Source organism: Bombus bifarius, unplaced genomic scaffold (genome assembly GCF_011952205.1).
Source record: "Bombus bifarius isolate JDL3187 unplaced genomic scaffold, Bbif_JDL3187 scf7180000009832, whole genome shotgun sequence".
Lineage (NCBI taxonomy): Eukaryota > Metazoa > Arthropoda > Insecta > Hymenoptera > Apidae > Bombus > Bombus bifarius.
The window spans coordinates 574,197-596,384 of NW_022885363.1; the positions used below are offsets into that span (position 1 = coordinate 574,197).

The 22,188-nt window shown below is 36.2% G+C and overlaps 1 protein-coding gene across 14 annotated transcripts in view; it reads right to left on the minus strand.

Annotated features, from left to right (window-relative positions):
- The window catches only part of LOC117215852 (phosphatidylinositol 4-phosphate 5-kinase type-1 alpha), a 37,892-nt gene that overhangs the window by 397 nt on the left and 15,307 nt on the right, over nt 1-22,188 (minus strand). For 7 of the 14 annotated variants that reach the window (XM_033462379.1, XM_033462376.1, XM_033462375.1 and 4 more), the window contains 6 exons: nt 20,546-20,599; nt 19,294-19,671; nt 15,457-15,664; nt 14,666-14,877; nt 10,424-10,524; nt 765-2,778 (listed from right to left, as the gene is read on the minus strand). In XM_033462379.1, the coding sequence (XP_033318270.1) occupies nt 2,623-2,778; nt 10,424-10,524; nt 14,666-14,877; nt 15,457-15,664; nt 19,294-19,671; nt 20,546-20,599 (1,109 nt within the window). In that variant the 3' untranslated portion in view covers nt 765-2,622. Of the gene's footprint in view, nt 1-764; nt 2,779-7,819; nt 7,936-10,423; nt 10,525-14,665; nt 14,878-15,456; nt 15,665-19,293; nt 19,672-20,545; nt 20,600-22,188 lie in introns of those variants that run through there. The other 7 variants (XM_033462384.1, XM_033462387.1, XM_033462386.1 and 4 more) reach the window with 4 other exon arrangements.

Sequence of the window (22,188 nt, forward strand, 5' to 3'; positions counted from 1 at the left end):
GCACGCGTACCGAGCGAAAATTCAAAGTCGATTTTCTCGAAAACAAAGCCTCGAACGAAAAATTTTTATTCTATATTTTCGACTTCTTTTTTCGCGTAGAATCACCCCCTTTCCGCTTGTACCACCAGTTACCAACCACCCTGTATAACACATACAGTGACTCATGGCAGTATTTGAATACGTATAATAATACAATTTTCATCGATATATTATCTGTGTTATACAAAACATTTTGAAATTTAATTAGCATCGAAACGAGATACGACTGTCATGTTCGTATTGGTAAAATTTCGAATCGATTTGAAAATATATATAGAAATTGCGAGACATTTAGTGCAAACATATATTTAGTAGAAAATTCGTATACATCAAGAACATACAGCATTTCAATATATTAACATCATTGAAAATATTAAGGTTTATTAACAACAATAGAACGTTTAAATATTTTTGCTATTTCTGCGAAACATATACTTGCATTCAATTTGAAACTTCTATATACATTTTCAGTTTTGTTTGAAAATTTTCTGATACGATTAACGATAGTCACGTGGCACTATAGCGCTAATAAAATTTCAAAATGGATCGTATAGTACACGTAATATATTCATAATTTCAAATATTACTTTCGCCAGCCACTGTATATTTAACTAGAAATCGAACGACGAAAATATATAATTGAAAGGAGAAGTTACCCCCGACGTACGAAAACGCGCGTATTTCAAATCGCGATAACGAAACGATAACAGAAACAGTCATAAGAATAATAGTAACTGCTTTATTTAAATAATATCAATAATCATGGTGATAGTAATAATCATAATGGTAATGATCATAATCGTAATAGTATGTATTGCCGAAATATCTCGGTTAAGTGACAATTTGTTTCGCAACAGCACAATTGCTCGCATTATGCATCTGAATCTTTTCATATTGTTTCAACGTATTTATGTATAATATTGATACATTTATCTTTTACGTATGATTAATACGTATGTTTTCACGTTTCCTTGTTTTCTTCGATAGAACAGAAATGGACCGGCCTTCTAAAATATCTCTAGGAAAGTTGGTCTTCCACTATATATATATTTTTTTTTTTTTTCGTGCAATGAAAATGGAAAAAAAATATTGCTTCCTTATGAATAATTAAAAATAGTAGCAGGCACTTTTAAATTAGAATGTTACAAATGTATAGCTTGAAACACATGGCGTGAGTGGAACCGATCCATAACTGTTGTTTACACTCTTTAACGTTTTAACTCTTTAACCAGGCAATTAAATTTGAAGACAGGAATTGTTATAGACACGATAAAAGATGGCAATGTGTAGTAATAAAATGTGAAAATTAATATTAAGCTTATTAAGATATCAACGCGTTTCGATTAATGCCTTAAACGCTAGTCGTTTTATTAACATATATTGCTAGGTTAAAGGGTTAATTATTCCAGCGACTGCAATCGCTTTTAATTGCTCTTGCAACCTCACTCGTGCACGCATTTTTCTCTCTACGCAATTGAACATTTTCAATGGCACGTTTGGTTTCACGATTTCTCTACGCAAATCTACTCGAAACTATATCTTTCGGAAATTTTCCTCGAATACAAAGAGGACCGGCTTTCAGATAATAAAGTCGAAGTAAATATTAACGCGAATAAATCACATTCCATCGAAAGCTTACGTAATTTTGTACGCAACTGCAAAAGAATCTAACGAATACCGAGGAAAGTATATCTTTAAAAATATCAATTAACATGCAATACGTCTTGTAGAATTCTACGGCAGCTTCTCAACATCTTTTCCAAAATCAATTTCTCGAGATTATTTCGTATTCTGCCATCTTCGAACCATTATCAAATCTGAAGATTTACTAGATAACTCGAATCACAAGGACATAAAGTCTCGAGAATTTGAAAGAAGAAGCACGAAGTGGAAGAATGTTTGCGAATGATCGCGAAACGAGCCACTCCATAAAATCGTCATTTTATCCTGCCATTTCCTCCGCACGCTCGCAACCACGTTATCGCAGCCGAGGAATTCGATTGTTTTCCGTTTTCGTCTCTTCGATCGCGATATGCGGTATATTGCTTCGATAATAATTCCCTTAATGCGAGACTTCTCGTTTTTCTTTTTTTTTTTTTGCTTTTCTCTTTTCATTCGTTTACACGATTATCAAAAAACATACGACGCGATGACGTTGACGCAACGAAAAAGGAAGAAAAGAACGAAATCTTATGCAGTTAGTTAAGTAGACACTTAGACGCAAGGCTGATTTATAGTCACGAGAGGATTAAGATCGTAGTTATGCCTGACTATCGTACAAACCAGTTAAACAGGCATAGTTTCTCTTCTAATTATCTACAATTCGACAATATCAAAAAAATGATCGAGTATGCGGTAATAAAAACGAGTTAAGAATATCGTTAATTTAACGATGTATATGAAAGGATGAAGTAATTAGACGTGTTCGTATGATCACAGATTTCGACGATAAAATCTGAATTGCTTCTTGGTTTCTTAAATCATTCCATTTATCTTTCTACACGCAGTTTATACGCGGTCCTTGTTGGATTACATTTCTAAAAAAAACTTGAATTTATCTTATAGTCCCGCTTCTTTGGATCCTTATGGCTCCCGGCGTTGAACTCTTAACACATTTTGCACGTTCCTCATGATCGACACATGGTTCGCGCTGGCACGTTTGAAACTCGTTCTCACTTGACTGTACTTCGAAAGGGACCTTCTCTGTTCCACAAAATTCCTCGTGTTGTTCGTTTCTTTCTGAATACGAGCACAAAAAACATCAATTCTGTGATTTCTATCGTTTGCTCAATTAACATCACTCTTCTTTCAATGAAACTTTTTTTTATGTACGATTAATCCGTTTTTCCGTGATTTAATTCCACTTGCTTCGTACTTTGCTTCCGATTGTACGAATAAAGAACGAAACGACCAAGATTAGTCAATTAATCGGATTGAATTGATTGTAAAATACGGGACAAACGTTAGAAATGGGAACACACAAACAGGAAAAAATAGAGCGATCCTGAATGTAGATAAATTTCGATAAAGTGAGTTAATAAAAGACAGCTGATTAATCTCTTCTACATAGAGTTAACACGATACCGTGTTCAAAGCACACACAACACAGAATATGTTATTCAGTGTGGAATGTGATATGCCGGTTTAACGGCTTGCGAACGATTATCGACAAACAATTGAAATTTGTGACAAAGAGAAGCGTAAAAAGCGACGGATCTTCGACTGATTGCGCTCAGAGAAATTTATTAACAACGATATTTTTCGTTGAATTGGTTCGTTTTGTCGTTTGAAACGAAAATTTCTTTTCTCTGGTTAGCAATAATACTTAATTGGCACGAAATCTTCTCTAAGCGCGTTTCCATCGATCCTAATTTAATCTCATCTTAATCCTCCCTAAATTTCTACTTGGAGCATTCCTTCAAGTACAAGCATTGGAATCACTCGCAGAACTCGAACGTACGATGCGATATGTTTGTTAAAAAAATATCACACTTTCAAGATCGCTAATAAACACTGGTACTGTCCTTTCGCACACTAGCTACCATATATATGTATATAACAAGAATGATAATACACGATACTCCATAAAACAGTATCTCGAGTTAACAAAGTTACGAGTTTATCAAGCTTCTGCGTTCATTTTTTCCCTCTCGGTCGTACAATCTGTGTCCACGGGTTAAAGCTTTTCCAGGCGATTTAACCTTTGAAATTTTCAGAGGTGCCAGCTTCGATGCAACAGCGACACGTAGATTGGTTCATAGTTTCTTATCGAGTAAGTAGTTTTACGCTACGTTGTACGAATCACGTTTCCTTATTGGAAGTCGATCGCAATGGAAATACTACTTGAATTTTCGTTGGAAATTTGTAAAATCAGTGTAAACGACAATTTGTACTCGAACAATATCTTACACCGATCGATTATTTATGAAAACGCATTTGTGAAACGATTGATTATTTATTTATTATATTTGCCCTGGATTTCAATGGTTAAATCGTAGATTTAAAAAATAGAGAACGAGAAAAGAGAAATGAGCGCGTTCCTAATCGTTGTGATTCTCAAACACGCTTTATATTGAATAAATAAAGAGAAATAAGTCAACTACGCTAACTTACAAAAATGAAGTGATTCTTTTCTATTAGGTAAAAAAAAAAAGAGAGAAAATATAATAAACGTAGGAAGTAAAAGACGCGATTAAAACTAGGAAATAAAAAGTTCTCGGAGAAAGAAGAAAAACACGGACCGATCACCGAGATTGCGACTAGATTTTTACCACCGTTTTCCTAAATACAACATATCGACTGTCGAAAGCGTTTCATTCAGGACAATATATCATTATACGTGTACGTATGTGTTAATTGAACAACATTTTGGTTTTTTTTTCAAAACGTTCCTTTAACTTTGCTCTGCGGCTACTGTAATATTTATATATATATAAACTTTTTGTTCATTCATATATATATATACGTACACGGTACCAGCGGCACTCCCGTTAATTAATATCATTTATCGTATCACGTATAATACAGTTTGCGCAGTTACTATATTTATAATATTCATCGAGATCGTCGATGAATTCTGCAATTGATTTCGAGTTTCGAAAGTGTAATGTTAATATTCAATTTTATTAACTCTGAGGAATACTTCTGACACGTACGATTTTCTTTATTGAAATTTTTCGAATTTTCGAAATTATAGATTTTAATTTTTAACTTTGTAGCAAATCTATTTTCGATATCTACAATTTTTTTTTAATCTTCCAAAATTTTAAAATCTCAGGAGACGAATTTCTTGAGCTCTGCGGAATATTTCTGACATGCAGGATTTTCTTTGTTGAAATCTTTCGAATTTTCGAAATTATAGATTTTAATTTTTAACTTTGTAGCAAATCTAGTTTTGATATCTACAATTTTCCTTGAATCTTCCAAAATTTTAAAATCTCAGGAGACGAATTTCTTGAGCTCTGCAGAATATTTCTGACATGCAGGATTTTCTTTATTGAAATTTTTCGAATTTTCGAAATTATAGATTTTAATTTTTAACTTTGTAGCAAATCTATTTTCGATATCTACAATTTCTTTTTAATCTTCCAAAATTTTTAAATCTCAGGAGACGAATTTCTTGAGCTCTGCGGAATATTTCTGACATGTAGGATTTTCTTTATTGAAATCTTTCGAATTTTCAAAATTATAGATTTTATTTTTTAACTTCGTAGCAAATCTATTTTCGATATCTATAATTTTTTTTTAATCTTCCAAAATTTTAAAATCTCAGGAGACGAATTTCTTGAGCTCTGCAGAATATTTCTGACATGTAGGATTTTCTTTATTGAAATTTTTCGAATTATCGAAATTATAGATTTTAATTTTTAACTTTGTAGCAAATCTATTTTCGATATCTACAATTTTTTTTTAATCTTCCAAAATTTTAAAATCTCAGGAGACGAATTTCTTGAGCTCTGCGGAATATTTCTGACATGTAGGATTTTCTTTATTGAAATTTTTCGAATTTTCGAAATTATAGAAAATTTTAATTTTTAACTTTGTAGCAAATCTATTTTCGATATCTATAATATTTTTTTAATCTTCCAAAATTTTAAAGTCTCAGGAGACGAATTTCTTGAGCTCTGCAGAATATTTCTGACATGTAGGATTTTCTTTATTGAAATCTTTCGAATTTTCGAAATTATAGATTTTAATTTTTAACTTTGTAGCAAATCTATTTTCGATATCTACAATTTTTTTTTAATCTTCCAAAATTTTAAAGTCTCAGGAGACCAATTTCTTGAGCTCTGCGGAATATTTCTGACATGCAGGATTTTCTTTATTGAAATCTTTCGAATTTTCGAAATTATAGATTTTAATTTTTAACTTTGTAGGAAATCTATTTTCGATATCTATAATATTTTTTTAATCTTCCAAAATTTTAAAGTCTCAGGAGACCAATTTCTTGAGCTCTGCGGAATATTTCTGAAACTGGCAGCTACTTTTATTGAAATTTTAGCGATTTTCAAAATCTTTAACGTTTATTATCCGAATTTTTGTTTTAAAAATGATTTCAATCAATACTTCCACATTTCGCTACCAATACATTTCAGAGTTCACCGACCATCTCGACAATAAATGCGGTATACACGTTTCCTTTTATGTGTGTACAGTGTACATATGTATAAGTATATGTATAATTACGTACAGGAGACAGACAGAACGTGAGACACATATAGGTACATGTACACGACCGTTGGCTATATTATTGTAATAAAAACGGGATTGAGGACTGCGTCCTAATTAGATTGTAAGTATTATTTACATCTCCTTCGTCCGCGGGTCATTTCATTTCCTCGTTTTACACCTTTCATTCCTCTCCAGCGCCTTCCTCTTAACGTTTACAACTAACTAACGTAACAACAAGTAATTGTCAGTTACGATAAGAGGTAATGAATGAATATATTTCGCGACAATTTCCCATCACGTGTAACCTAAACGTCGTCACTCGTAAAGCTCGGCGATTCGATGATCATACAATTTTACAGCTAAATGCTAGGATATGAACAAGCAACGAGAAAACGAATTATGTAACTGTAATAATGGCACGAGTTTTTCTTTTCTGAGAAAAGTGTGACTAAATATGGTTGTTAGGTGAATAAGTGTATAAGTTTCAAAATTCGTATGTAGTCAAACAAAGTGGTTATCCAACGAGTGTGTATGTAAGTTTGGAACTTTATATAAAACTTTATATAATATATAATTAATAATAATAATAATTATATAATATATAAAACTTTTGCAAACGATTTGAAAAATATAAAAATATAAAATTTTCAATAGGAGATAAAAAAATATTTAAAAAAGATAGAAACAGGTTGTCTGCATTGAAATTAAGTCAATTGATAATTGCTTGGTACAGAAATCGATTAAAATCAAACTACGCTGCTCAAAATAATTAGAGGATTGTTATTATAAACGGTTCCATTTTGTTAATCAAGTAAACAAAGCTAGAAACATTTATAGGCTTGATAGATTGAAACGTTGTTAATATGACACTCTAATAAATGTTGACTTCAAGATAATAATTAAAAGAAGATATACAGATACAAGTAATGGGTATAAAAATTTATTTCGAAAAATCTAAAAAGACAAAACGAACCTCTAATTGTGCTAAGCAGTGTATTAATTCGTGAGATATCGAAACACGTGACATTATTACGTTTAACTAGCTACTTATTGAAAATCGAACGATACGATGAGACCTGACATATAAAAGATACAACTGGAACGATGGATTCTTGAATTCTCCACAAAATATTTGTATCCTGAACGAGTATTATACAGTCCTCTAATACTGTAGGCCGAGTTTTATCACGTTGTATAAGCTTCCTGGCCTATCCGACATGCTCCAAAGCTTTAGAATCATTAATTCTTCATCGATTCTTTAATTGCTTCGCGAGAACGCGCCTATTTAAATCATCAATTCATTCTATACGAATAAATGCAAGATTCACGCACGCTGGATGATTAATACTTCAGAAACTCGCGAATCAAGACGAGTACTTCTTCCAACCCACGCAAGCTGTTCGTTAAGTACAGAATCGAATATGATAAAGTATGGTGTCTCAAGTAACACGAAAATGCGCAAGGAATGATTAAAGACATATCAGATTACGTGTCTTCGTTCGACCTTTTCACCCCTTCCACCCTCACGATCCGTCTTGATTCGCGATCAAACGCTTTCCTTTATGATTTATTCTTCTCTGTTCGAGTTTCATTTCTTTTTTTCTTTTTTTTTTTTCTTTCTTTCGAAGATTCGTCGCTACGACGGTGCACCAGACCAAATCCAAACTGACTTGACGTAGGTTACAGGGATGAGCTGCTTTGAATTCACTCTTGCTGCAGTATCTTCTGATTTGAGGAAATAGAGAAACCTTTCAGATAATCTGATCTTTTCGCACGGATCGTTCCAAAGTATATCTTACTCTTAGAAATATAATTTATAAAAATATTTATAGAAAAATATGAAATATCAAACGACGATACTCCGAGGTAAATCGTAAGATTCTTTTTAACGAAATAATACCTATTTTGTGAAACATGAAAGACATTGTAGTGCCAGGACGATCGTTTGAAATGCTTCACCAATACTAATTCTTGACGACAGTAATACTGGGTTAATATGGAATTACCTGGCCGACGTTTTACGCGGTTCTACGTGCTCGACATTCTTTCGCGTGTTGCAAACCCTCGAGCTTGTTTACTCTTGTTAAAATGCACGTACTGGCGAATCACGCGACGAGTAATTGCTGATACGAACTTTACGGTGCACGATGTGATTCGTGCGTACGCAGAAATTCGAGGATGCGTTCTCAATGTGTCGCAACAGACGAGTCATTATGTGCAGAAATCTGACAGATTGCTAATTCGATGACCTTTTTTTTCTTTTTTTTGTTTTAAGTGGAATAAATTTTCTTCGTTCGAAGTCGATTTGACCATTTCATTGCCCTCATACTCTTTCCAACAGTATGCTTTATAACTATAAAGCATATAATTTTTAGCAGAGAATTTTTTAAAAATTACCTAGTACAATCTGAAAGAGGACGAATCCATACGAAACGATGAGTGGTATTTTTTTTTTGCAGGAAGCTTTATTTTCGAATAAATCGATGTTCAAATTTTATCCAGTATGTATGTGTGCAGGTGCATGTAGTCTGATTTATGTCTACGTCTTATAAGTATCTCTGTGATATTATTGTATTGCTCTGTGGATTCACTGCATTATGCAGTGTAGGCTGAAAAAGTTGAAAAACAAATTTTTTGTGTAGAATTTCTTTGCTAAATGTAGCAAAAAAATAATGTAGTCTATTAATTTATTCAGAAATAGAGCTTCATACGGAATTGTGGATTGTACCACAAATTTAGAAACATCCTGTATTTTATGATTGATCTATTCTATTATACAGGGTGATTGGTAACTGGTGGTACAAGCGGAAAGGGGGTGATTCTACGCGAAAAAAGAAGTCGAAAATATAGAATAACAATTTTTCGTTCGAGGCTTTGTTTTCGAGAAAATCGACTTTGAATTTTCGGTCAGTACGCGTCCACTTTATCACGTCTCGTTATAACGGATCTCACTGTAGATCGTTGTCTCGATGGAAAAATTAAAAAAAATTTTATTCTATATTTTCGGCTTCTTTTTTCGCGTAGAAGCGTAGACGCGTTTTTCGCGTGAGATCCGTTATAACGTACCGTACGCGTACCGAGCGAAGATTCAAAGTCAATTTTCTCGAAAACAAAGCCTCAAACGGAAAATTTGTATTCTATATTTCCGACTTCTTTTTTCGCGTAGAATCACCCCGTTTCCGCTTGTACCACCAGTTACCAACCACCCTGTATATGAAAAACATAGAAAGAGTAACCTCTTTGTCTTTTATCTGAAATATATACCTGAAATTGTAGCCAGGTAGTTACCTGAAATTGTAGCCAGGTAACTAAATTAGAAAAGAAGTTATATATAGTAATTTATATCATTGTTCATAACCTGAGATGGTCTCGAATGGGCAACCCTTTATAAACAAACAATAGAATCGACGCTATAAAATATTCTATTCTGAAACTTGAAAAAATTGTTCTGTCATCTAACTTTCCACATGCAGCTTCCTTTACTAAAGTATGCTACAATATAATTAGATCACTAAAAGATCAAACTATACTAAGATCAGCCCAAGATGCTCGAAGCAAAGAAGAATTTCAAATACGACTGTCATGCATCCTTTTCAAACCATTCTCGTATTCGAATCGTTTGTAAAGATGTGTATTTAAATTTGAAAAATCATCGCTTTGGAACGTTCCGTGCGCGATCGAATCGGTACTTCTTTATGAATTCCACACAAAAGACAGGGACTCGACATAGACACGAAACGCAGACGAGACCAAAGACACGACGAATGTATGATACGAGGTCAAATCTTTTTTTCTTCTTTTAGACGATCGCGTTGCGCGACGCAGATGACACGCTTCGCGACACGTCGTCGTCTGGGGGCAGTTCATTAGTTACAAATACCCTCGGCCACTCGGGGGAAACATTTACACAGTCCGATCGATCGGTCACTGGGCTCTCATTACGCACTTACCGCTTTGAGGAATCGGTCGAGGAAGATACAATAATGATAGTTGGAGATCGCGAACCTAATTTTATGCCCATTATTTTATTGCCATATCTGAAAATTGCCTATATAGGCGAAAGTCGTGAAACAATCTGACATTTTTCATTGAAATATAATCTAACTTACATATACTGTAAGTTTCAAGTATTTACATGACGATACAATCTCCAAATATCGCTACCACAACTTTTGCAGTGACCAATCGTTCAAAGCTACGATTACCAACTTACCATTTCTGTAGTAAGACTGGCTAGCGCCTCCTCGACGGTGGCAGCGATTCTCCCTCCGTCATCGTGACGCTGGCTGCCTCTGATCGGTGTGGTCGGACAACCTAAAATTATCGTTAATCGTCATAGTGCAAAATAAAGATCAGCCTGTTGCTGTAGCTCGATCACCGAAGCGTAGATACGTGTTTGTCTAGTGGTAGTGTTCGAGTCGAATCGGCTATCTATGGGAAAGAGAAACTATGGAGAAACTTTTAATTTATAATAAATAACCTGTTCTTCAAAAGGACCAGCAAATCATATTATTTTTCTTCTCGTTTTATTCTAAATCTCATGCGAAGAGCGTGTGATTATTGAAAGTGTGTGGTGACGTAATTTTTCATTTTATATAGATGGTCCTTTCGAGATTTTTACTTGTAGTTATCAAGATGCATCGATAAGAAAAAAAGCGTGCATCGTTCTAATCGATGACTACGTGTGACAAGAAGCGTGTGTAGCTATTTCACACAACGATATTCATATGCGAGTGTAGCGAAAAATCAAAGAGAAAACTAAAGAGATAGAGAAAAAGAAAATGTTTAGACTTATCTCGAGAGGTAACATCGGTTCTAGGCGATGCCCGTTCTTGCTTTAAAAGGAACCATAAAAGAAGTAAAACAAACGTGTGTATGGGGTTTTCAGCGAGAATGAGATCTCGTGTACTTTTTTCTTTTGCAATTGTCGCTTTATTGTCGCTCTCATCGTCGAGAAATAAACGTGTTCGAATATTTTGACAAGATTTTGAAATCACCTAGACAGGACTAAGAAAAGTGGTTGTTGGATTGTATCGTAATTATTTAAAGAAACAACCGAAGATGCTCGCCCCTTTTTTCGTTTCAGCTTTCATACTGCTTTATTATTAATCGTTACTTTAGTTTTCGACGACGAGCACCTTCGCAGCATATGTTACACGATCGATGGACTTAAGAGCATTTTTTTACCGTGACACTTACGGAGAATAACCTCGAGACATGGTCTACAACACATAGGCGATGAGATTAAATTTAGGCACTGAGTTTTTGTTATTCGTTTTAACTTCCTTTTTCTTTCCATTCCTTTTTCCTTCGACTATGATCAATTCGTCGCATGACCTTTCCAATTCGATTCAAACGAGTACAAGGTATGTAATTGAGACTAGAATTAAACCTACGTAACGTAAGTCATTTAACAAGATTAACACTTTTAATTCTTCGTACAAATCAGTATCACAACGATGATTTCATGATTAGATGAATTTTCTTCAAATATAACGAAGAATGAGGTACGACGAGTATACCATGGCAAAACGGTGTAACTTAATTTGCTGTAAAACTCATTTAGTTTCCGGATTACGTAATAACGTTGGTATACAGAATGCAATCGATGTAGGTGGTTAACAACATGTAGGTTTGTGTCATGATCATAGAAACACTATCGTTATTTATCTCGATGATTATGCGGCATGTATCTGAATTAACAGCTAGCTAGTAACACGAGTCTCTATGTATTTTACACATTTATTTCAGCACGGAGTGATTCCCCGTTTACAAATAGCAGAAATAATATTTCTATCGACATAAGCTTAATATTACGAGCTTAATACGCAGTGCTTCGAATTACTTGGACAACGGTATACTGTCGCTCGTTTCAGAACACTACCTTAAATCGTGGCACGTTAATCAGACTTCTGATTGCTGGCGCGAGCGCCGCGTTGATTGCCCATAAATCGACATTCTTCGAAAATAACCTCGGTTCAAAAAAATATAATATCACCGTTGAATTAACTTGCACGTTTTGCCGTTTAATTATTCTATTTTCTTTTTTTTTTTTCAGAAGATAAATGATTATAGTTTGCTGAATTTTGTCGGTTTACTGCTCGAGGCTATCCTTCTTTATACTATGAATGGCACTAAGATCAATGGTTTTTATACCTTTTGTATAGCGAAATTCAATAGAGACTATTCTATTTATCTGTGTTCTAACAAAAGCAACAGTAACTACTAAGCAAGTAACGAACGTAATAAAGAGAAAATACAGTCACGAAATTCTTGTGCACCCTACGAAGGCTACCTTTATTAAATAAAGATTCGAACGCTTACATATGCAAACTTGAATGGTTGAAATAATGTACATCAACGTAATTTGCTTAGACGAGCAGATGTCAATAGGAAGATGGAAGTCTTAAGATTATGTCAGTAAAATTTGAAAAGGATTCAACAACGTAGGTAGAAGTTATGATACGTTTATTAGAAACACGCATTGTAAGTGACTCACAAAAGTATTTGAACGCTACATATATTATTATATTATTTAATATTAATATTTTGTTGGACCATCTTTAGCAGCAATAGTGCGTCTCAATCGACATTCCATACTGGAAACCAATGATTTTGTAACACTACACTCAACGGAGTTCCACATTTCTATAATTTCATCTTACAATACCTGCTTTGAGATTATATGAAATTTATTTCATCTTTTTCCGATTTAATTAACATGTGTGGTGTGTTATATACGATCCATCCTTTCACAATTCTAGCAGCATGCTTAGGATCATTATCTTGTTGAAAGTGGAAATCTTTCAATAATCCTAATTCATGGGCACTTTCTTTAAGGTTATTTTTTAAAATATTTAAATACTTATATTTATCAAGTATTCCATTAATAAATATCAAACTTCTGGTGCCACCAGGTGATCCACCTCCGTGTTTCACTGTTTCATGCAAATGTGGAATTTCCAATTTCGTATTTGGTTCTCTCCAGTCATATTTTTGACTATCTAAGCCAAGAATGTTAAACTTTGACTCGTCCGAAAAGATGACTTTGTCCCAAAAAGAATTATCTTTATTAATATAGGTTTTTCAAAAGTCAATCTTTTTTTATGATTTACAGCGTTAATATAAGGCTTCTATCGCGGTACTCTGCCATGAAAATCATTGTTTCGTAAGATTCGTCGACATAATTCCGGGAGAACTTCTTGATCAAACATATCAGCTACCATACTTGCAAGTTGAGGAGCGGATGTAGTAGGATTTTTTTTAATTCGCGAATGATAACTTTCTCCTCTCTTCCGGTCAATTTCTTTGGTCGACCTGATCGAGCTTTGTTTGCAAATGTTCCCTCGTTCTTTGACTTTTTTATGATACAATGTATTGTGGACTTACTTCTGTTCACAATTCCGGCAATCTCGTTACATGATTTGCCATCCTCGTGTAATCGGAATATCATTTCTCTTTCACACTTTTGTTTCAGACCTTTTGGTATTCATTTTAAATGCTATTGTGCACACTTTTACGTTACTGTTACTGGAACGATATCCTAACATCAAGTGAACGTACCAATATTTTCATTTAGCAATGATGTTTATATTCGGTGCTAAGGAAGATGAAAAACTATCATTTTATCACAGCGTTCGAATACTTTTGTGAGACACTTATCATGAATGTTTCTAATAAATGTATCATAACTCCTGTCTATATTATTGAATCGTTTTCAAATTTTACAGATGTAATCTTGACACTTTCCCTATATCATTATAGTTACCAAATTGTTCTAACAAATTAGTTTAATACACCTCGTTGTATTAACTGAATTTTGTAAGTGTAAGCGTGCGAATATTTTCGTGAGTCACTGTAAATTATATAAAAACAAATGATAAATATAATCATAATAAAAGTTAGTGTTTTAAAAGTTATTTTATGAAAATATTCGAACATACAAGAAAACAATGTATATATGCAATATTATTATTTCAAACAGATTAAATAATATTTTATGGGAACTTTTTTTGGCTTCAAAATATCTTGTAATTATTCCTCCTGTTATAAAATAGGTCGATGATAATAAAATTTGATAAAATTTTATTTTCATAAAAATATCGCTCTTATAAAGTGCATGAAAACTTTCATGACTAATACCAGCCTCTCAGAAGTAACAAGTAAAAGTCTGATCTTATTTAGGTTACAGCCTAAATCTAAACTCAATATTTGTTCAAATTTTATGTTAAATTACTTGAAATTTTATATCATTTCACCTCTGTTTCTCAGTCAGCCATTATAAATCGACAGGGCAATCAACGGGATGGTCACGCCCGATGCAAATCCTTTTGTCGCGAAGGTCGAAGAGAAGAAGAAGAAGAAGAACAAGAAGAAGAGAACGAAGGAATCCTCGAGGCACGTAGTGGGAGCCTTCAGGTGGCGTAGTAGATGTTGAGCGCGTACGGGAACTTACCTGCGTCACCGCTGCTGGAACTCTCGGTAAAGGACGGCGTGCCTTCTGTCCAGGTGGGCGTAGAGCCCTCGGCACTGCCAGCGGGTGGTGTCCAGGTCAGACCCCCACCTCCTCGACTACTACCACCGCTTTCTACGCTCAACGAAGATTTCGTTTCCCTGCCGCCGCTTCCGCTTCCGCTACCGCTGCTTTCCAAGTGTACGTCGGATATGCTGAAATATTAATTGAGTACGATGTATTTAATTGTTTTATGTTTATAGCATCAAACATTTCAAAATCACGAGTTCCATGTGAATTTCCAAACTTTGAAAGATTTTTACACTGCTCGAGATAATTAGAGCATTGCTATTAAAGACAAAATGTCCCGGCACAAGATTCGGTATAAAATGAAAGTGATACAGGAGACGATTCTTTAAAGTTTCGTATTTTGCGAATAAATTTTGGTTTAACGGTAGGAAGATCGGTGTGTTATTTTGAAACACATTAAAGAATTGACAACAGTTACGATTTTTATCGCTAAGTATAATTATCCACAAGTTTTTGGTTTCCAAAGACAGTCATCCTTTATTTTTGTAATTTAATTTGCTGTCAAATTCCATAGGGAATTTGCAAATTATTTTGTTGAAAATACAAACAGTAAAATCGCTGTATCATCTGGAAGTATATACGGTTGTTGTTGTCGTTTACAAATGTTAAATGTTTTATATTCGATTTAATTCGATAAATACGAGATCTCTCGATTTGACAGAGTTTCTTGTGGAAATTATGGAAGAAAATAAAAGTTCGCTCACCTCACGGCATCGTGATAAGTCTTTGTGAGAGTGACATGGTGCACAACCTTGTTCTGCTTGGAGTGAGCACTGCTTAGACTGCTCGTTAAGATCGTGGTCGGTGCACCCTGTTGAAGTTGACCACCAGAAGCCAAGGTCTGGTCATTTGAGCGCACTGCATCGTCAAAGGGCGGGGGCGGGGTGGAACAAGTGGAAGGAAGGGTGCCACCTACAAAAAGCGCACTACAGTTAGCCCTAATGAACACGATATAGTATGCTTCGTCGTTAAGGGTTCTATGGACAGGGGGGAGTCGTTAGCGTGGAAAGACTTGGCCCTTCAGAGGCGAAAAAATAAAAAAATATTTCCAACAATTTTGAGCAAATCTTGCTAACCCGATATAATAAATATTTTTTACCTTGTGCCCAAGCAAACAAAAAAATACACCCGTGTTAATTATTGATATTGCATTTTATATTCACTTTTACACCGTGTAAAATACTAAAAATATAATAATCCACGATCAAAGCTTTGCACGTTATTTTATCGGGTCAAAGAAACGGATGTGAAAAATTGAAAGCTACTTCTTTCTAACAGGAGACGATTGGGAAGGATTTGAATGCTACCTACTTGACGCTGTCAATTACCATTGATCACAGTAAGCAGTTGCTAAAAAATAAAATTACGAGCATTTCTAACGTTTATTAAACAATACACGGTGCGAATGAGATTCCATTGCGTAAGCGTAGTTTGAACATTTTTTTATTAAATTTAGGCTATTAAATTTGCCAGCAACATTGCTGTTCGAGTAAATAATCGTGACGTTAGAAATTAATCAGTACTTCCTATTGAAGTCAGTTCGAATAAGCCATTCTAATTCGACGTGGTGGGACAACAGTTATACATATATTGCGATTCTAAAGCTACATTTACTTGCGTGTCTACAGAGGTGCACAAACAGTAAACTACTCAGCCAACATGTCATACAGCAACTTGATATTTTGCTCGAGGAAGGGTATTTGCACCGTAAATAGTACACTCGTGTGAACGTCCCTTTATTGTGGTACAAGAGCACACCATACAAACACACCAATAAGATTCTGCCCTGTTTAGACAACCAAACGATGCATAACAGGACTGACAATTTTTAAATACACCTTTTATATATAGACGTAACTATTTGTAATCTTCTTCCTGGAAACTTTAATTTTTTATCTTCGCTCTTCGTGTGCGATCATATTTTACTCTTCGTAGGCAAAATAGATCGTTTATGGCATGAATTTTTTACCGTATTATTAGGCTTTCAAAAAACAGAGAAAGATTCTGGAATATTTCTTAAAGTTTCTGCTAAATTATACAATCAGCCTTTAAATTAAAGGTTCGATATGTTGTCCGGGAAAAATAGAAATACGTTTCGCGGGGATTCTCCAGTGAAATACTGATCGGTTGCCTAGGAAGGGTGAAACGTTCAAACAATCGTCGACTTTTAATATTGTAATAGATGATCACGATAGCTATAGCAAATTCTATAAATACTAAATAGAATAAGAAGTATTTCAAAATATAATAATAACACTTAAAAATCTTTTCCGATTACGTTTTCATAAGTTACGTCTATTGTTGTCCTATCAAAGGATAGAAGATCGCTACGCATGCAGGAATACAATATACTCCAATCGAGACCAGAAATAAACCAATTCTTACACGCACTACATTCTCAAACGTGGAACATCTGCGTGCCGAGGACAGTCGGGCCCGACATTTCAAACGATACCTCGTCGACGCTATAAAATCGACGTCGATACGGCATCGAGCTCAGAGTATACAATAGAACAGTAACGACAAAGTGCATCATCTAGTGGTAGAAAATACCTAAACATTAAAACTACTAACTCCTTCGTTCTCATAGAAGTAATAGTGGGAAAAATATTTTCTTGTTTCTGCATAAGTCTTTGGTTAAACAGATCCATATCGTTACAAACTGACAGACGAGAGAGAGAGAGAGAGAGAGAGAGAGAGAGAGAGTGTGTGTGTGATGAAAGATGAAAAAACAGGAAGAATAACTCAAAGTGTATTTGCGCATGCAGGAGAGAAAAGTTTTTTTTAGAATATGCTAATTGAGTAATACTCTATTCAGAGTATGTTTCTCATTTTCAGATTCCAAATTGAAACTTCCTTTAATTCTTCGTATCATCGTGTTCCATGTTGTACATTTTTTAAATATCCTATTGATCCCTTAGATATTTTCATATTTTGGTCCCTTTACACCGATAAAAAAAAAGTGTTTAAGTTTAACATTAGCTTTTTCCTTGGTTACAAGGTCTCCTTTTGAGACTTTCTGTAGCCGTGTAAAAAGGAAGTATTAGGTATCAAAATGTTTGAAGGATGCTCCTGAAACTCGCCTTTCGATTTATCAGACTTGGTCAGAGATTTTAGAATATTAAAATTTTCATTCTTGCTCTTTTTCAAATGTTCGTTATATCTGGCATTCGATCTCGATTTTTCATATATTTGATCATATACTCGATCTACTTGAACTTTATTAGGTATTATAAATGTTTTACTATTTCTGGTATCAATTTTTCTCACATTCTCACACGAATAAACCATGTCTATATTCTTTAATTTTATCGGAACCTCTTCATCAACTTTCGTAACCAAAAAGGTTCTCGTATCACTCTTAAGAACAATCTGGTTTTCTTTATTTTCCAACATTTTCACATCACTCGTCGACTGGTACAAATTCCCCTCATTCCCATAATCAGGTTTCGAAGACGAAGGCGCAGTTTCACCAATGTCGATTTTCCTCTTCTTCTCAAAATATTCAAAATTATCATTCACCCTCGTTGGATCTCTGAAAGGTTGCGCTTTTGGCGATGGTTCAGGAGCCAACTTCTTCCTTCTCTGAGCAGACTTTTCTCTGATCTTTCTCAACAATTTACTATCCCTCCTCCGATCCATGAGCCTCTGAACTTCGATCCTTTTCTCAGGATCCCCTTCTTGTTTACTTATCGTAGTATTCGATCTGTCCATCTTGGTAGCTTCGATCTTGCTTCTTTGCGCCATCGTCGTGATCGTCGTGATCGAGGATTCCAGTTCCTTCTGCTTCCTCTTCATTAGCTCATAGTAGGTCTCCGAGTGCTTCTTATCCTTCCGCGACATTTTGTAGTTCATTAGTTCTGGTCTGGACGCAGGGTTCAAGAAGTACGTGAACTTGGCCATGTGATCAGCCTTCGAACTCGTGGTTCTCTTCTCTCCGCTATCTACGGAATCTTCAAGATTAGTTGAAATATTTTTCTCTCTTCGCTTGAAGTTCCCTCTCTCTGGTCTGAACGGATAAGGGCTGGTTCTAATCACGTACGAACCATCGACCTTCTCCACGCTCACGAATTCCTCCTCCTCTTCGTAAACGTCCTCGGCCGGCCAACGGTCGTTCCAACGCACAGGCGTTGGTTCCTCGTGAATGCTTTGGAAGGCAGCTGCAGCCAGGTCGGTCGTTCGATCGTGGAACATCAGACTGTCGTATCGCGGGGGTAGGTGTGCAGGAGTTGATGTACGCGCATGCAACACGTTGGTATCGACGGCGGTGGATACAGAAGTAGTGAATGTATCGGTAGCATTTTTATAATCGGAGTAACAGTTTGCGGTGTTCGAGGTGGCGGTGGTAGTGGTGGTACCAGCGGAGAACAGCAAAGAAGAGGTAGTACACGTAGCGGCAGAGTAGATAGTAGAAGTAGTAGTAGAAGTAGTGACGGCGGACGCAGCAGAAACGGTGGAAATGTAATCGGGTGTGGGAAGATGGTGCAGGATGCTCGAACTTTCATGCAAGCGGTATCTCGTGATTATGGCTGCTTCGTCACCTCGGCTGGATGTCATCGAGGACGTGGTGGAGGTGGCTGTTCCAGGGCCACGGTGCTCCTCAGAGGACCTCGTGGTCCTCGATTGACCGGTACCCCTTGGAGGAACAGGGGGTGGAATCTTGCCGGAGGGTACCAGATTCGGATTCGGTGGACTGGCGGCGGTCCTGCCCTTCAGGACGGCTGGGTAGCTCGTGACCTTGGCCGCTGAGGTCGTCACCGGTGGCTCGTGATGAGAAAGGCCTGGACCAGCGGCCAAGGTCAACGGAGGCGGACTCACCGGGCCCGCGGCGAAGTTCACGGGGGTGGAGGTGGCGATTGGCGCGGAACCGGTTGACATCACCGTGCTGGTCGTGCTGATCGCAGCGTCTGTCGGGGTTACTGTTTTCGTTGTGTCGTCCAGGATGGGCGGTTTCCAAGGTCGTACGATGGTGGCCGGAAACGGGTAGATCGAGTGCACGAGGGTTGCGTGTACAGCGACAACGGTGATCAAGTCGGGTAAAGAGACAGAGAGAGACAGAGAGATGGGGCAGACAGAAACAGAGAAGCTGGGTGAGTGAGAGGTCGCGTGGCGATACGAATCGTGCAACGTTGCTTCGAGAAGTCGTTCAACCGAAAATCTTCGTATCGCGTGCGAGTTTGATATTCGCGGTGATTCATTTAAGTTGGATGGAAATGAAATGTCTTTCGACGAAACGCATTTCGGGGCTCCTCTGGGCAATAATTTGCCAACTCTAATTATACCTATTAGTGAATCAACGACTTAGGAGATGCAGGTTATAAGATTTTATTTCATAATTTTAAATAAAATAGGGTAATCATTATTTCGCAAAAGTAATTGTTAGTTTTGATAATTTGTAACTCTCGCGGCTTTGGAAACTTTAGTTAACGATATTAGCGCTATTGTGCAAGAGGGTTTGGATCGTTTAAAATTTCGAAGCAACGTGACATCGCTCGTTTAGAGAGAAAATATTAATATGTAAGTATTTACGTAACAATAGAACAACGGATGGCTATCATTCGAGACTGCTTTATCAGTGATAGTGATCGATTCAATAATATTTCTAGATATCTCTTTCAATTTTATCACAAATATCCCTATTACATGTATCTTGTTATTGTTATCTCACTTATTCTTTCACCGTACTAGATGTTACAGAAATGTCGAGGATTCTTCGCTGGACGTTTAATCGACACAAGAGAGACAACGATAATAAACGGATATTAGGAAAATAAATGATCGTATGAGACTCACCAGCCTTCGTGGGTGACGTAGCATGCATTGTCGAAGTTCCGGTTGTCGGCACCGCTAAACCACCATACAACACCATGTACCATTACCGTATCACCATGAGTGCGACTCTTGATCGGACAGAGAAACTTCCGCGTTTTTTCTCTCTTTTGACATTTTCTACAAAACCACGTCCACGTTCCCATTGTTTTCATTGTTCGTGATCGTACAGAGACCATCTACGTTGATTTATTGCTCTTCGATTTCCAAAGTCTCTCTGTCCAGTCACGGATCGAAGATGTCCCGAAATAAAACAGGGATTCGAGCAAGGGACGTTCGAGGCAAAACAGAGAGGGATTCGATGGTCGGAATGCGCGCATTCGACTGACATTCACGATAGAAAGCTGTATACGTACGTTATTTGCGTCTGCAGACAGAATCAAACGGATTTTGATGGGACGATTGACAGGCGGATAAAGCCATAAATTCTCGATATTTTCGATACGCAATAATTCACGATACAGTTGAATTGTATTCTTTGATGTTTTTTTCTTTATTGCTGGCGATTTATTCAATTCTTCGATGTTATCGATTGTATCGGATTTACGAGATATTGTCACGCGATTTCGTTACTTTATAGTTTGTCTTGCGAGTTTAAAATGATCAAATCAATTGCGAAATGAGAATGAAATTCTAATAAAAAATGTTTGTCTCGATGGGAACCATACTATTTCCCAGTTTTACTCATACGAGATCAAATTTAACCCTGCGGAGCTTGCGATCTAAAAACTGAATGAAATATATAAAGCATATTTAATTTTGTTATTGTAGATACGAAGTAACATCAAAAAATAGATTATTAAAACAGACATTAGATTATTTCTGCTTATACATACTATGAAATCAGTAGGAATAAAGAAGATATGCGCTACTCTTAGTAGTTTAGTTTCTCTATCTTTTTCTTTAACCCTAACTTCCACAGTTTATACTCCACCACTCAACGCTCTTCATCATTTTTTCCTTTACTTCTCTGCTTTTTGTCCATATTAATCTTCCCCTCTGCTCCCCCTCTCTTCCTTTCCCTTAATTTCTCATTCTCTATTTTTTTTATTCCTGCTTTCTAGCCTGTCTTTCCTTTTCTCTACACCCCTCCCTTCCGTCGCACCATTTTTCCTTCTTTTTTAACTTCCACTTTTATCTTTTTACCCACGCTTTTTTCTCTTCCCCCTCTCAGTTCCCCAGTCTTTGTACTTTCATTATTGTGGAAATATATTCTATTTACGATATGTACATCCAATATCTTCGCACGTATCTATCAGATGAACCGCGATTTCCGCAGGGTTAATAGGATCGTAAAATAATGGATTACCTACCAACACGAAATACGAACAGGCATACGTGATCAACACGTGAAAGCACGCGCGAGCAATCTTCGTAAAAGCGGCAGAATATCTTGTCAAAAGGAACGGCTGATAGAGGATGGTGGTTCAATGGCATTTCGTGGCGCCAACACTGACAGGGATCGTGGTGAATGTTTTGGACACGGGGAACACTGGTATGCCGGATCTAAGTTTATTGCACTGATCGCTGTGCCTGGCTACACATGTGAAATTCAGCGCAAAGCCAATAATAAAATCGTGGAAAGTATTCGTTCGTATAACATTTGC